The 14,892-nt window shown below is 63.8% G+C and overlaps 1 protein-coding gene across 2 annotated transcripts in view; it reads left to right on the top strand.

The window, feature by feature from the left end:
• HSF1 (heat shock transcription factor 1) overlaps positions 1-10,607 on the top strand; it is a 37,492-nt gene extending 26,885 nt beyond the window's left edge. Inside the window, exons 8-13 of one of the 2 annotated variants that reach the window (XM_084306758.1) lie at positions 263-399; positions 1,688-1,921; positions 6,432-6,537; positions 6,622-6,687; positions 8,944-9,013; positions 9,578-10,607. In XM_084306758.1, the coding sequence (XP_084162884.1) occupies positions 263-399; positions 1,688-1,921; positions 6,432-6,537; positions 6,622-6,687; positions 8,944-9,013; positions 9,578-9,783 (819 nt within the window). In that variant the 3' untranslated portion in view covers positions 9,784-10,607. The remainder of the gene's footprint in view (positions 1-262; positions 400-1,687; positions 1,922-6,431; positions 6,538-6,621; positions 6,688-8,943; positions 9,014-9,577) is intronic. The other variant, XM_084306757.1, reaches the window with a different exon arrangement.
• Positions 10,608-14,892: the final 4,285 nt, after the last annotated feature.

The raw sequence follows: 14,892 nt of genomic DNA, 5'->3' as shown, positions 1-14,892 counted from the left end.
AAAAGAAAGGCTCAGAGTGGGAGGGGAAGGGTGAGACGCAGAGCTGCTCCGCGTCCAAGTGTTGAATCATCCAGGGAAAGCATCCAATATTGTTACTTTTGAAATTTCACCGTTTCCAGGACGAGTTTAGGGGACAGAGGCCCGACGTGTGCCTCTGGCAGTGCGTGGGGTGGGCGATGCGTTTTGTGTTGAGCCCCCGTGGGTCGCTGTCTGCTTTGTGCCTTGTGCTCCACCCCACAGACGCTGTGCTTTGTCCTTTCAGGCTTCTTCCCCAGCCTATAGCGGCTCCAACCTCTATTCCCCGGATTCTTCAGCCAACTCTGGCCCCATCATCTCCGACGTGACGGAGCTCGCCCAGTCCAGCCCTTCAGCATCTCCCAGCGGCAGCCTTGACGAAAGGTAACACTGCTGCTCTCCTGCAGCCTCAGGTTGGCTTCGTGGGGAGTGTTACCCAGTGGGCTGAGCTGTAGGGTATCAGTACAGCTGGTATCTCGTGGCAGAGGCTGCAATCCCCCGGGGGTGACAGCCAGAAACGGAGCAGGACACTGCCGGCTCAGCAGACTTTTATTTCTCCAGATCAGCTCTAATCCTGCACTCAGCCAACGTTTGCTCCTTTGCCTCCCTGCCCAGCGTGAGCAAGCCCCGGAGGGGTCCCAGTCCCCAAGAAACAGACCTTCAGCGGCGTGTCAGCCCCGTCAGGTGGAATTACCAGCCCCCTGGGAGCTGGGGTGGCTTTGCCCTGCCCTTACAGACTGCTGCGCAGAGGAGGAGACACAGAGAACAAAAAATAATTGGGAGTAACGATGCCAGGTCCATCCCCAGCAGCTCAGGTGCAGCAGCTGAGGATCTGCAGCACGTAGAGGGCAGCCAGCAGCCCTTCTCCTTGTGCCCTTCACCCGCTTCAGGTCCACAGGCCCCAGGAGGCGAGTGCTGCAGGTCCCATGGCTCATAGTCAGCCTCGTGTGCCTCTGCCACCACCTCTGGGTACTGCTGGAAGCCTCCTGAGCTCCATCAGTGCGGCCGTTCAGCCCTCACACCCCGCAGCCCCGCTCGGAGGCTCTTGATCTGAGCCCCCCCGGGCCCATCTTTCTTTAGCACCTTGTGGTTGCCTTTTTGCTTCCCCTTTAATAGGTTATTCCTGGCATCGGCGCTTCCCCTGGGGTGCTGAATCACCCACAAATGCCATTTATTGCCTGAACACCCTCTGCCAGGAGCGCTCGCTCTTCAATATAGACCAGATGTTGGCTTCATGGGCCCTTTCCCCCTTCTTTTGTAGCTGCTGTCCTTGCCACGAGGACTAATTGAGCCTCTGCCGCCCCAAATCAGCGAGCTGGGGTGGGGAAGGGCTCCCATCTGCAGGATTAGGGCTGACCAAAGGGGCCACCTTCCCTTCCCTTCCCTTCCCACAAAAACAGAACCTCTGCAAATGTCCAGGTGCTTTGGCTAAGGGCAGAGCCCAGGCTGGGCTGGCACAGAGGGGTCACTGCCATCAGAAGGCTCTGGGGCGGTGGTGACAGCACATTTGGGTGCTCTCTCAACCTCATCTTTGCAGCTGGCTCCGGAGGCTTTGTACATGAGGAAGGCAGCAGCGGGCGTGAGGATTTTTGTCCTGTTGTGTGGGAGCAGATCTCAGGAACCGAGCCTGCGTTGGTGCCGGATCCTCACCCGCTCTCTTTCCTTCCCCCAGGAGTAGTCCCGTGGTCCGGATCAAAGAAGAGCCCCCCAGTCCCTCCCGCAGCCCCAAGATAGAGGAGGCCAGCCCAGGGAACCCTCCTGCTGTCGAAACTCCTCTGTCTCCCTCCACGTTCATCGACTCCATCCTGCAGGAGAACGAACCCAGCACCACGACCGCTGCCGCTGGCAACAGCACCACACAGCCTCAGCCCCAGGAAAAGTGCCTCAGTGTTGCCTGCCTCGACAAGTAAGTGCTGCACTCCTGTTTCACCTCCAGCCCCACTGCTCTGGGCTGCTGGGCTTTGCAGATGCCAGCAGCCCGCAGCTCGGGGGGCAGACGTGGCCGTTTGTGCAGGGAGCTCCCCCGTGGCTCTGCCGGGGCAGATATTTTGTCCTCTCCCCGTGGTGTTGGGGGCAGTTCCTGACCCCGTGCAGGGCTTTACACCCCCAACGCAGGGACCTGATGCTGCTGCAAGGGGCCACGTGGCTGCCAAAATAAGAATGGATAAAAATGCCTGTGCTAAATTCGGGCTCGCTCAAACTCCGCTCCTGCGGCGCAGAAATGAGTCACTGTGGGATCAGCTGTGTTTTGTCTCGGGCCCCGCACATCCTCCTGCTTTGGAGCTTTTTGGAAGCTCCTGCTTTGTGCTCGCAGCCCGAAGGCAGCTGATGGGCACGCAGACACGGGCGCCTTCCCCCACCGCTTGCTGGAAGCTTCTCCCCGGGGCTTTTTGCCTGCAGGGGAGGCTCGGAACCGGGAGGCTGCCCCGACCCCGCTGCCCCCAGGCCAGTAGGGGAAGTTTTGCCCCAACCTGCAGCTCGCCACCCAGCCCTAGTCGCATCCTCCCACCCGGGCTCTGCTCACAGCTTGCATCAGAGCCCGGCTGGGCTGGGCTGAAGGCTGGTGGGGGCTTTGTCCTGGGGGTCAGCTTGTGGTCTGACACCTTCATCACCACGCAGCGCTCGCGTGGGAGCTGCAGGAGTCGGGGTGGAGAGCTGGGAGCTGCCTGTGCCTGTCAGACCACCAGGAACCCCTTCCAGCACCACGCTGGGATCTTGCTGCTGCTCAGATCTCAGCCCCTTCCCACTCAGCCGGTGTGCTGGGGGAAAAGGAGTGCTGGAATTAAGGTCTCCCCTCTGCACGCCGGGGCAGGCTGTCCATAAAAGCAGCCTGGGGAAGGCGCAGGTAGTTTGGAGGACCTAGAAGGCAGCAGAGAGCTCCCGTAGCCAAAAGGCTGTGGTGTCGTGGCACCACAGGAGGAGGCAGAGGGCTGAGGAAGAAGCCCCCTTCCTGCAGGGTCGCACGGTGGGCACGGGGGCAGCTGGGGGCTGCCTGGAGCCTGCTGGCAGCACACAGGGAGCTGCGTTTGCTGCATCACACCTCGCAGTCAGGAAACGCCCGCTCGCTCCTTCCTCCCGGCCCTGTGGGAGGTTTTTTGTCTATATCTTTGCCTATTTATAGACCCACGGCAATCCGTCTCGGCGATACCAACTGTCCTTAAAAAGAGGCAGGCTTTATTACGCAGCTCGGTTACATTATGCAGCTTCAGAAGCCGAAACTGGCCGTTTAAAGGGTAATAAAAATGAAATAAAAGCGCTGCCGAGTGTTCCTGAATTATTGAGCACTCCTGCAGACTACGCAGAGGCAGGCAAAGGACACAGAAGACGTTTGCCCCTTGCTCCTGCAAGAGAGCGAGCTCCACGCTTCGTCCTGGAGAGCTTCTGAGGGTTGGTTAAAAGAAAGGGCTGTGCTTCCCCTTCTTCAGTGCTTTTCCCCTTTTTGGGGTGCTCTCCTACTCCAGCACCGTGCCAGCAGCACCACGCTGCTCCCCTCTGCCTGCTTGGTGCCTCAGCACCCTGCCTGTAGCTTTGTTCCTCGGGGTGGTGCTGCCACAGCTCCTGCTGCACAGGGGCAGCATCAGGAGGAGGGCAGCGTGCCGTGCCCTCAGCCCCTTCCCCATTTTTCTGGAGCAGCCCCACGCCCGCCGGAGCAGCGCTGGAAGCTGGAGGTGCCCCGGGGGAGCTGCAGTGACCAGAGCACGCGTTGTGCTGCGGTGCTGAGCAGAAGGGAGGATGACTTGCTAATTGAAATGCTGGCAGCCAGCTCTCGTGGACCAGACCCCACCGCACTGCACCACGGACGTGGTCCCCGTGTGCCCGTCCTGTGAGCATCCAGCCCAGCCCGTGCCCCGTGCCCTGCCCCGGGGGGAGGCAGCAGCACGGCGCCCTGGCGGGGCAGCAGCGGTTAAATTCCGAGGAGTTTGCTCACTGCTTTTGGGACGCAGGCAATAAGGGAAGTGTTCCCTGACGGCGGGGACCGTGCGGGATGACAGCGGTGCCCGGACGCCGTGCCGTGACCCGTGCACTGACAGCCTGCCAAGACGGCTCAGCAATACCTGCCTTTCATCACATGCAGCGTGTTCCTCTTGTTCTCAAATTATTGGAGAGGAGCCGCCCGTGAGGCCGCAGGTCACGGCGTGCAGTGCCTCTTTGTGCGCCCCACAGGCTGTTATTTAATCTACAAGACACCCTTTGTTCGAGGGAATTTCATCTGCACCGAGAGCTCAGGCTGTGCAGGGAAGGGATTTGCCTCTCAGTGCTCGGTGGCACGGCCCCGGCGTTGTCCTCCACCCCCCCGTGGAGCTGCGTGCGCCAGGTTTTGGGGGCCAAAGCCCTCTGTGTGCTCACCCCATACCGGCACGAGGGCTGCACCCCACGAGCCGTGCTGCCGTGCACCAGGTCGTGGAGCTGGGTCCACATCAGAGGCGTTTGGGGAGACGTCTCACTGAGCCTGGGTGTGCCATACGGGACCCTGCTGTCTCCACGGGCTTTCGCAGGGCGGTTCGGTTTCGTGTTTTTGTTGTTCATCCCCATTCTGCCCCATTTTGTCGTTAATCCCCGTTCTGCCAGCCCGGCAGCGCAGCAGCACGGCCGCGGGGCAGCGCAGACCGGGCTGCTCCAAGCACGGGGCGCTGCCCATGAACTGCTCCCACCTTCAGAGCAGGGGGAGCCCAGGGCTTAAATGATTCTCCTGAGGCCTCCTCTGGTTTTGTGATAAGGACAGAAGGAGGAAACTTCCCACGGTTCAACCTGAGTGCGCAGCGGGGCGCTGTAGCAGCCAGCGGCAGGGCGCATCCATCCAGCCCCGTTCCTGCCTCCCACGGTGGCTGCGAGCAGAAGCCTCGGAAAAATTGTCTGAAGTATTGCCCGTGACTGCTTCCAGTTAAGGTGGAGAGCGATTCAAAGGAGAAATGTAAGCTGGCCCCAGCTACAAAGCGTTCCTGAGCGCGTGTCCTGCCTACCCGCGGGCTGCCGGAGGGGGTCCCTGCTGGAGCTGTCGCTCTCCGGTCGTTATTTGCCTGCTGGGGCCCTGGGCCCTGCTGTCCTCACCCCGGGCCCGTCTCCCAGGTGCAGACACATCACAAGGCGCCGTGTGACCTGGGCAGAGCTCAGGGGCCGGAATTGCTTTTTTTTTCCTGCAGAAATGAGATAATCGGTGCAAGGCCGCGCCGTCGGCGTGCTGTCAGAAACGGGGACGTTTGGGAGGAAAAGCAGCGCGGGGAACAAAAGCAGCTCTGTGCCTCCGCAGGGCTTTGCCTTCAGCGCTGGGCAGCGCGTCGCCCACGAGCTCCTGGTGGCAGCCAGCGGCTGGGGATGGGGCTGGGGGGCCAGGCTGGGGACCCCCGAGGGCTCCCCAGAGCTCAGCTCCCCCCTGCTTTGTAAGAAGTCTCCCCGCTGGGGAAGGGAGCATCCCGGGGCTGGAGGCAGAGCCACGGAGCAGATCTGTGGAGTTGGAGGTGCTGCTTTCACGCAGCTGCTGCTGGGGCTGCAGGGCACAGCCGGCAGGAGGGCACGGCACGCGAGACGCCTCGTGCCACCTCACCAGGAGACACCCCCGGAGCTGCCGCGTTGCCCAGCGGCTCTGCTCTCACCTCGTGCAGTGCTTGTTGGCCTTGCTGCAGGATGAGTCTGACTGTGGGGTCGCCGAAAGCGTCTTAAAGCTGCCAAAACATCTCGGGTGCTTTTAAATGACTTTGGAAGTCGTTTAAAAGCGCGCAGGTGGATAAGTCATTTATTTGCTGAGCGCTCGTGGATTTTAGTCCAGAAAAAGTTACAGATCCCTGCAGCTCCCGCGTGTGTGTGCGAGGCAGGGCTGTGTCTGCAGCCCAGGCAGCGTTCCCAGGAGCACTGCGAGCACTGCTCTTGTTCTGGCAGCTCACCTTGCAGCCTCTGCGCCCGTAGCAGCAGTGACAAAACGGTCCCAATCGTAGCACCAGGAGGGGGATGCCACCCGCTGCTCTGCGGCCCTGAAGCAGCCTGAGCATAAAAACCAGGAACAGGAGAGTGCCTGGGGGACTCGCTGCGTGTGCAGCCCTGCAGGGTGGGCGCAGGTCAGGGTGCGGGGTGAGGTTGTGTCCCCAGAAAGCAGCTTGAGTTCTCTCCATCACCACCAGGAGCTGCGTCTCCTGCTGAGCAAGCACCAGTTTCCCCAGTGCTGGTCCAGAGGTGAAGGTGCTTTCTGCCAGCAGCAGTCCCCGTGTACCTTCTGCCCCAAAACACGGTGTTGCAGGGGGGTTGGTTTGTTGCCCTTTGTCACATTCCAGCAGCTGGGGTGCAGAGGGGACACTCCGTGCCTTAGGGCTGAAGGAAGGGCCCAAAGCTGCTTCCTGGACAGGCAGAGCCGTGCCAGGACCCCCGCGAGCCCACGGGGCTGGTGGTTACCAGCACCCTGAGCACGACGCCTCTCTCCTGCCCAGGAATGAGCTCAACGACCACCTGGACACCATCGACTCCAACCTGGACAACCTTCAGACGATGCTGACCACGCACGGCTTCAGCGTCGACACGAGCGCGCTGCTGGACGTGAGTACCGCGCACAGGGGGGGGCACGGGGGGGCTCCCGGCCGTGCCCCCCCGCCCTGCCCTCACCGTTCTTTCCTCTGGCAGCTCTTCAGCCCCTCCATGACGGTTACAGACATGAACCTCCCCGACCTGGACAGCAGCCTTGCCAGTGTGAGTAGCTCCCCCCCGTGCGGCTGTGCCGGCAGCCCCTCCGCACCCGGGGGGCTCGGGCAGCTCCTGGGGGGCTCTGACAGCTCCAGGGGGCTCTGAGAGCTCCTGGGGGCCTTGGATAGCTCCTGGGGGCTCTGACAGCTCCTGGGGGGCTCGGATAGCTCCTGGGGGCCTCAGATAGCTCCTGGGGGGCTCTGACAGCTCCTGGGGGCTCTGACAGCCCCTGGGGGGCTTGGATAGCTCCTGGGGGGCTTGGATAGCTCCTGGGGGCTCTGACAGCTCCTGGGGGCTCTGACAGCCTCTGGGGGGCTTGGATAGCTCCTGGGGGCCTTGGATAGCTCCTTGGGGGCTCTGACAGCTCCTGGGGGGCTTGGATAGCTCCTGGGGGGCTCGGATAGCTCCTGGGGGCTCTGACAGCTCCGGGGGGGCTCGGATAGCTCCTGGGGGCTCTGACAGCTCCTGGGGGGCTTGGATAGCTCCTGGGGGGCTCGGATAGCTCCTGGGGGGCTTGGATAGCTCCTGGGGGGCTCGGATAGCTCCTGGGGGCCTCGGATAGCTCCTGGGGGCTCTGACAGCTCCAAGCATCGGGGCCATCCCCAGCCTGCAGGAGGGAGGCGGGGAGGGGGAGCGCGGAGCCCTGCGTGGGGCTGGGGGCCTCCAGGGGGAAATCATTCAATTAGTGCTGCGGCCGGCTCTGTACAGCGAGCGGGGCCACTTCATCACTCACGCTCGGTTAATTAGGTGCTGAGACGGCCGCCTCTCCTCCGAGCCCTGCCCCCTGAACGTGGAAGTGCGCAGAGGCCCGTGGAGAGCCGCATGTGGTTTCCATAAGCCCTCCTGCTGCCTTCCTGACATCGTCGGGAGGTTTTTCTCTAGGCAGGCCCCGTCCCGTGCTGCGTTACTCGTTTTATCTGCTCGAGTGTCTTCAGCACCGAGCGCCGCGCAGGGCTGCGGGCTGGGACGCGGCCGGGCACTGCCGTGACGTGGAGCAGCTCCCTGACAGAGGGAACCCCAAATAGAGGGAACCTCCCAAACAGAGGGAACCCGAAATAAACCCCAGGAGCACAGGGAGGCAGGGAGTGAGTCTGGTCCAGGTCAGACGCAGGAGGGTTCTCCTTGTGCGGGTGGTGCCGTGAGCACGAGGCTCCTGCCCCCCTCTTTTTCCTTCCGTTTTTTATTAACCTGAAAAAGAACGAATTTCATTTATTTATTTATTTATTTATTTATTTCCTAAGAGTAGAACAGGAAACATCCTGAAGGGTTTTCCAAACAGGAAAGCCAAAATCTAGGGTCTCTTCTGGGGGCCTGCAGGCGTGCTCCTGGGCACGAAGGTGGTGGTGACACGGGACAGGGGAGCACGGGCAGCACCCCTCTGATGGTCCCTATCCACAGCACATCTACATCACCCTGCGGCTTCCCACAGCAAAGCCTCTCTTGGGATGCACCTTGGGATGCTCCCAGAACGTTTGGTAACGTGGCACAGGGCTCTGCTCCATCTGGTGCTGCCACCGCACCGCGCGGCCCCGTGCCGGCACAGGGAGCCCCACGGGCTGTGGGCACGGGGCTCTTGAGGCCCCGTGTTCACAGGCACTGCTCCTGCTTGCTGCTGGCTGCCAGGTGATGATGGAATATGCTTGGTACACGCTTAAACACCTGCTCGGGAGACTTCTGCTCGTGGTAGCCACAGGGCTACGAGGTGTGGGAGCGCTGCTGCAGGAGCGCAGGCACAGGTCCCAGCCTGCCGGCTCCTGGTGCTGGGATTTTGTACAGGGCAGGCAGCTTTGCTCCCTCCCAGCCCTTTTGTGCCTCCAACGCTCCCTCATCAGCCGTCCCAGCCCAGGGGTGCCCGTGGGACCAGATGGAGCAGGGATGTGACCTCCACCCGCAGCTTACCAGGACCCCGGTGCGCTCTGGTAGCAGCGAGTCCTTCCCTAAAGGGCTCACCAAGGCCCTGGAGGCTGTCCCTGCTGTCCCTGCCTTCACACCACGGGCACAGCAAGGCACAGCAGCCCAGGAGCTCTGCGGGTGGCACCTGGGACCCGGGGTGGGCACCGGCTGCGTCCCACGCGGGGCCGCTGGTGATGTCTTGAGCCGTGGGTGCTCGTGAGCCTCCGGGCACGTCGGGGTGAATTAGTGGGGCTTCAGGATTGCAACCCACTGCTTTCCCTGTGTGACTGTGCCGAGAGCACTGCGCTCTCTGTCGGCGTGGACCCACCCTGTGCCGGGTGCTAACCAGCCCACCTTCTCTCCCTGCAGATTCAGGATCTCCTTTCTTCCCAGGAACAGCAGAAACCCACTGAGACAGAGGCCAGCACAGCAGACACAGGTACGGGGCGCTCATTTTGGCTCCCTCACAAAACCTGGGGCCGTGGCAAAACCATTTCTGCTCCCAAAAGCGTGTTTGGCTGAGAGAGGTGGGAGTACTTGGACTGGGAAGGAGAAGGGGTGGAGGGGGAAGGGGTGGAGGGCTGTCTCTGGCTTTGCGTGGGCTGTCACCGTTCTGCTCCCCACTCAGCAGCAACCCCAGCACCTCAGTGCCCAGCTGGGGCTTGCTCCAGCTCCTGTCGGGGTCTGGGGGCGCAGGGAAGCCCCCGGCCACCTGGAGCCGGGGTGAGCGAGTCCCAGGGCACAGGCTGGGAGCGAAGCCCCCCTGAGGCCTGGTTCTGCTCCTCGCTGTGCCACCAAAAGCCCTCGCCTGAGCCCTGGCATTGGCAGCGAGGGCTCTGCTGCGTCGTCGAGCACTTCCTCGCTTGATGACAACGGAGTTTGGGGGGTGCAGGCTCATGGCACCCACTCCTCGCAGTGCCCCAGCTCCCTGCAGCACTCCAGCTGGTCTCAGTGCTCCGTCTCCCCGCAGAATTCCCCCCCAACACTCCCTCTCTCTTTGCAGGAAAGCAGCTGGTGCACTACACGGCCCAGCCCCTCTTCCTGGTGGACTCGAGCGCCGTGGACATGGGGAGCGGAGACCTGCCCATATTCTTCGAGCTGGGAGAAGGGCCGTACTTCACCGACGGAGACGAGTACGCGGAGGACCCCACCATCTCGCTCTTGTCCGGGACTGAGCAGGCCAAACCCAAGGACCCTGCGGTATCCTAAGGCTGAGGGCAGGGCGAAAGAGAGGAAGAGAAAAGGATGCGCACGAAAGGGAAATCCAGCCGCCAGCCTCCTTGCTTTGCACAGACATTGACAGCTCTCAACACCCTCTGGTTCATGTTTGCTTCCCCCGGCACTGTGAGGATTTCATTTGTGTGTGTGCTTAATGAGGTGTTTTGAAACCCGCTTTAGATTCTAGCCACCCAGCGCTCCTCCAGTTCGGCAGTCGTCGGGGGCCGAGCGGTGCCAGAGACCCCGGCGGCGGTGCCGTGCCCGGCCCCGGCGCGGCGCTGAGCGAGCGGGAGAGCCCGGGCGGCCCCGGCAGCAGCCGCCGGGCGACCGCGGGCGGCAGCCGAGCCCCGCGCCGGGCACCGAGGACCCGGCAGCCGCAGGGGCACGGCCGCGGGCGCCCCTCGCCCCGGAGCGCGGCGCTCGCCGGGCGTGCGGATGGGGTCGCTTCTCAGGGGCAGGGAATTCCTCCTCCACCCCCGTGTCCCCCTTCCCTCCTCGCCCCGGAGAGGCGGACGCGATGGTTTTTAAAGAGAAATAAAAGTTTGCCAATCTGGCGCCGGTGGGTTGGATCCCTTTGTGGTCTCTGCCTCGCGGTCTGGTCCCCGAGGGTCTCCGCGCGCGCGCACCCCGGGCGCCCCGGGCTCCCCCCGGGCCCGGCTTTCCCTTCTCTTTTTATTTCCTCTTGCTCTGTGTGTTTCTTTTTGTTTGTTTCTTTGGTTTTGTTTTCCTTTTGCTTAGCAGTAAAAATTTGTACATTTACACTTCAGATTGTTAATAGTAAAAACTGTATTTTGAATTTTTACATGAGAGAAGAAGAACCCACTTCTATCTATATATATATAAATATCTCTCTATATATATACATACAAATATATATAAAACAAATGCTCTGTCACCTGGTGGCTTTTCTATGGTCGGAAGCTTCATTTTTGTCCTCTCTCTGGGAAGCAGATGGGGTGAAGGCCCCCCCCAGTTCCCCTGCATGGCCCGGCGACGCCAAGCTGTGCCGGGAGATCCCGGTGCCCGGTGCCGAAGCCGCCGGTGTCACCGATGGCAGCAGAGGAGTGAGTGCACGTGCCTGTGTTCAAACTCCGTGCCGTGGCTTCTTGCCTGAATCCCGCTGAGCCTGGGCTGAGTTTTCCAGGACGTTTCCGTAGCTGAGCCCGTGGAGGATGAGGGCGCTGCGGGACCCACACCAGTGTGCCGGAGGAGAGCTGGGCGCTGTGCACGCCTTTCAGGAGGCCTCATTTTGATGAGAACAACAACAAAGCCTTCACCTTTCATTCAGAGCATTGCTGGTTGTTGTCCCCAGGGCTGCCCACCCCCACGCCTCCAAACTCGGCACCACCACAAACTCGAAGCCACGCTCACCTTCCGAACCAGCAGCGTGCCAGGAAGCGGGAGTTTTGTGACAAGGAGAGGATCTTGGGTTCACAGCAGGATCCCTGTGTGTGTACGTCCCACAAACTCACGTTATCCCTTGGTCTCCAGCAGCATGAATTCACCAAGGGCCTCATGAACTAGAAGCCATCCGGGTGACCGACTGCTCCCTGCAGGACCAGGGCTCAGCCGTGCCACGCAGCCGGCTCACCCGTGCTCGTGCCAACAAAGCCGTGGCCATTTCCAGACGTGGTGGGGAGCGGGGGGGGCTCAGCACCGCAGCTCACCGGGACACATGGGCAGGCTCAGGGCTGGTGAGAGGCTGCAGCGTGCAGTGCCCTGCGCAGCGCTCGGCAGATTTGGTTTTTCCGCCCCATTTTGTGCCTCTGCCAGGGCCCGTCCATGCAGCCTGCTGCAGGCAGCAGCACTTGGTGCAGGGTTTGCATTGCTGGGGCCGGCGAGTGGGTGGTGGAGAGCGGCGGTGCCTGTGTGGGGCACGGCTGGCCGGGGACACGCCGGGGTCCGAGGGCTGTGGGAGCCCCTCGCTCCGGCCCGGCCGTAATGATCGAAGTAATCGTGCGTGACGCAGGCGGATCCATGAGCTCATCCTGGCTAATGAGGGCCACGTCCAGCGGGGCCGAGCACGGGGAACTTCCCCCCATCATTCATCACCCACCCCGGGAGACGCCCGCGTCCCCTCGCGCCCGCCGCAGCCGGATCCGCCGAGCGCAGCGGAGGGGCCACGCTGTGCCCGTGGGGTCAGGGGCACCGTGGTGAGGGGCCCAGGGGTGCGCAGCCCCCCAGGTGAATCACATCAGTCCCGGTGACAGGAGCAGACCCCGGTGGGGAGCACCAAGCGCCTGGGGTGCCCCTCGCCCACCTCCACCCTGCCCCCCCCCCAGGGCCCGTGTAGATATCAGGGTCCCTGCCGTGTCCGCGCCGAGCCCTGGCGCTGTGACAAAGGTCATAAAAAATCAGCGTGGATGGAGCCAGGGTGCAAAAGGGTTTTTGGGGTGTGGGAGCTGGGGAGGAGCAAACTGCTCCTGGCACCCAAAAGAACCGGGGCTGGCAGCAGAGCCAGGCAGCGTGGCGATGAGGGGGGCACCGTGGGGACGTGGGGGGGTCCCGGTGCAGCTGGGTCTGGTCCAGGGCTAAACCCACAGCAGCAGCTCCCTCGTGCACTGCATCACCTCCTGCTAACAGCAGCCCAGGGGTGGGACCGAGGCGCTGAATGGCCCCCCATGGATTCACTTGGTTGTTCCTTTTCCCAAATTCCCCCCCAAACCGTGCTCTGACCCCGCACCAACTCTTGGCATCCAGAGGCAGCGTGGGGCAGGGCTGGGGGCGCGCATTTGGGGGGGGGGCTGCCGGGGATGGGGCATTGAAGGCGCCGGCAGAAGGGCTCGGTGGCTGCTGCAGGGACCTTTATTGGCAGAGGAGCACAGCACATGAGAGGAGGGGGCACGGGCGCTGCGCCCCCCCAGGGCACGTGGAGAGGTCCGGCCGCCTCCACGGCCCCTGCCCCGCCGCCCACCCCGCTCCCCGGGCACCCCCAGCCCAGCTCCTCGCCCCCAGCAAGTGCCCGGCGGCACCGGGGTCCTGCGGGGAGCGGGGTGGGCTGGGGGGGCTGGGGAGGGGGCTGCAGCGAGGCCGGGGGGGCGCGGAGGGAGGCGGTGGGGAAGCGCAGCAGAGGACGGCGTCCCGGGGGGCAGCTCCGTCGAGGCTCGGCCTTCTCAGACCCCTGGGGAGGCAGCGGCTGCGTCAGCCCCCGTGCCACGGGTGGGTGGCACCCCCAGCGCCCCCCCTCCCCAGCCAAAAGTCACCTTGGGAGGCCAGGGCCTCCTCCGAGTCCAGGTCTCGGTCCATTCCTGCGGGCAGGGGCAGACGCCGGGGCTGGGGGCAGGCAGCGGCACAGCCCCCCCCCCCCGGCTGCGTTGTGCCCACCCCAGGCAGTGGGGCGGCCTCGCTGCCTCCCCTCCCCGCTTGTGGGGGCATCCTCAGCTCATGCCCCCCCCCCCAGCTTAATGGGGCACCCCTGGATAATGGGGGCACCCCTGGATAGTGGGGTGCTCAGGGATTGCCCCAACCCGCAGGGGACAGGGACAGTCCTTCCCCCTTCCCCTTTCCCTTCCCCTTTCCCATTTTTCATTCCTTTTTCCTTTTCTTTTTCCCCTCCCCCTTCCCCTTTTCTCTTTCCCATTCCCTTTCCCATTCTCCTTCCCCCTCCCCACTGCCCTTCCCCTTCCCCTTTCCCCTTCCCTTTTTCCCCTTTCCCTTTCAGTTTCCCTTTTTTTCCCCTTTCCTTTTCCCCTTCCCTTTTTCCCCTTTCCCTTTCCCCTTTCCCCTTCCCCTCCCCATTCCCCTTCCCCTTTCCTCTCCCCCTGCCCCCCCCAGACCACTCGGGCGCTATGGGGGAGCAGGGGGTCCCTCCTCCAGCCGGGACCCCCCCAGCGCGGACGCGGCCTCACCCTCCTCCGACTCGTTGGACTGTGCCGGGAGATCGGCGACGGGGGCTGCGGGGGGGCAGAGAGCACCGGGGTCAGCGCCGGGACGGGGTCACGGGGTCACGGGGTGAAGGGTGAGGGGTCCCCGCGTCACCCCCCGGCACCCACCGCCCCGGGCCTCCCCGGCGAGGGCGTCGGCGCTGAAGGAGCCGCTGTTGAGGGCGTCGAGGCTGGAGGAGGACGAGTCGCTGCCCAGCGCCACCACGGCCGCCTGCGCCCCCCCGGCACCCTCGAAGCTGTCGGCGGTCAGGCCTGGGCGAGGGGCGAGCATCAGCACCGTGACCCCCCCCGGTGACCCCACCACACCCCATGACCCCCCCCAACCCCGTGACCCCCACCCTGACCTTGTCCCAGGCGCTGTGCGGAGGTGGTGAGGTCGCCTGCGGGGAGGAGAGGGGCGTCAAGGGGGGGGGGCTGGGGGCGCACATCCCCATTTGTCCCCCCCCCCCCCACTGCTGCCCCTCGCGGGTCCCTCACTCTCTCCGGAGGCCTCCAGCTTGGCGGGGCTGACGGGCTCTGCAAGAGACCAGGAGAGGGGGGGGTCAGCACCAGACCCTGACCCCCCCCTTCCCCTTTTTTTTTTTTTTTTTTTTTTCCCAGGAGGGAAACTGAGGCCCGGGGGGGGCAGCCCGGCCCTACCTGACGTCTGTCCTTCCGCAGACAGGGCCACGTCCAGGGGGCTCGCGGGCTCTGCGGGGACACAGCGGGGCAGACCCCGGGGGCAAACACCGCCCGAGCCCCCCACCACCACCCCATTGGGGCTGCCGGTGGGCCCGGAGCCCCCCTGCCCCCAGCACCCCCCCCCGCGCCCCCAGCCCCTTACCATCGGCTGTGGCGGTGCTCAGGAGCAGGAGGACGGCGGCTGCAGCCAGCGCCGGGGCCCTGCGGAGCGGGGACGGGTTGGGGATGCCCCCCCCACAGCCCCCCCAGACCCCCAGCACCCCCCCACCCCTACCCCACTGACTGGGGGTCCCCGGGTGGGGCTGTGCAGCCCCCAGGGTGCAGCAGGGGCTGCAGTCCCCATCCCAGGGCTGGTGCCACCCCCATAACGCAGGGGGCACCCCACAACCAGCCGGGGGGAGCCTGGCAATGAGGTGGGGGGCAGCACTGGGGGGTGGGGGGGGGCAGCAGGGCTGGTGCTGTGCAGAGACCCATCAAGGCCAGCCCCGGTGCCCCCAGACCCGTAGCAGTGCACCCAGACCCCACAGTGATGCTT

This window comes from Netta rufina (genome assembly GCF_964035555.1).
Source record: "Netta rufina genome assembly, chromosome: 2".
Taxonomy (NCBI): Eukaryota; Metazoa; Chordata; class Aves; order Anseriformes; family Anatidae; genus Netta; species Netta rufina.
The sequence above is the reverse complement of the archived record's forward strand: the minus strand, read 5'-3'. Positions and strand labels throughout refer to the sequence as shown.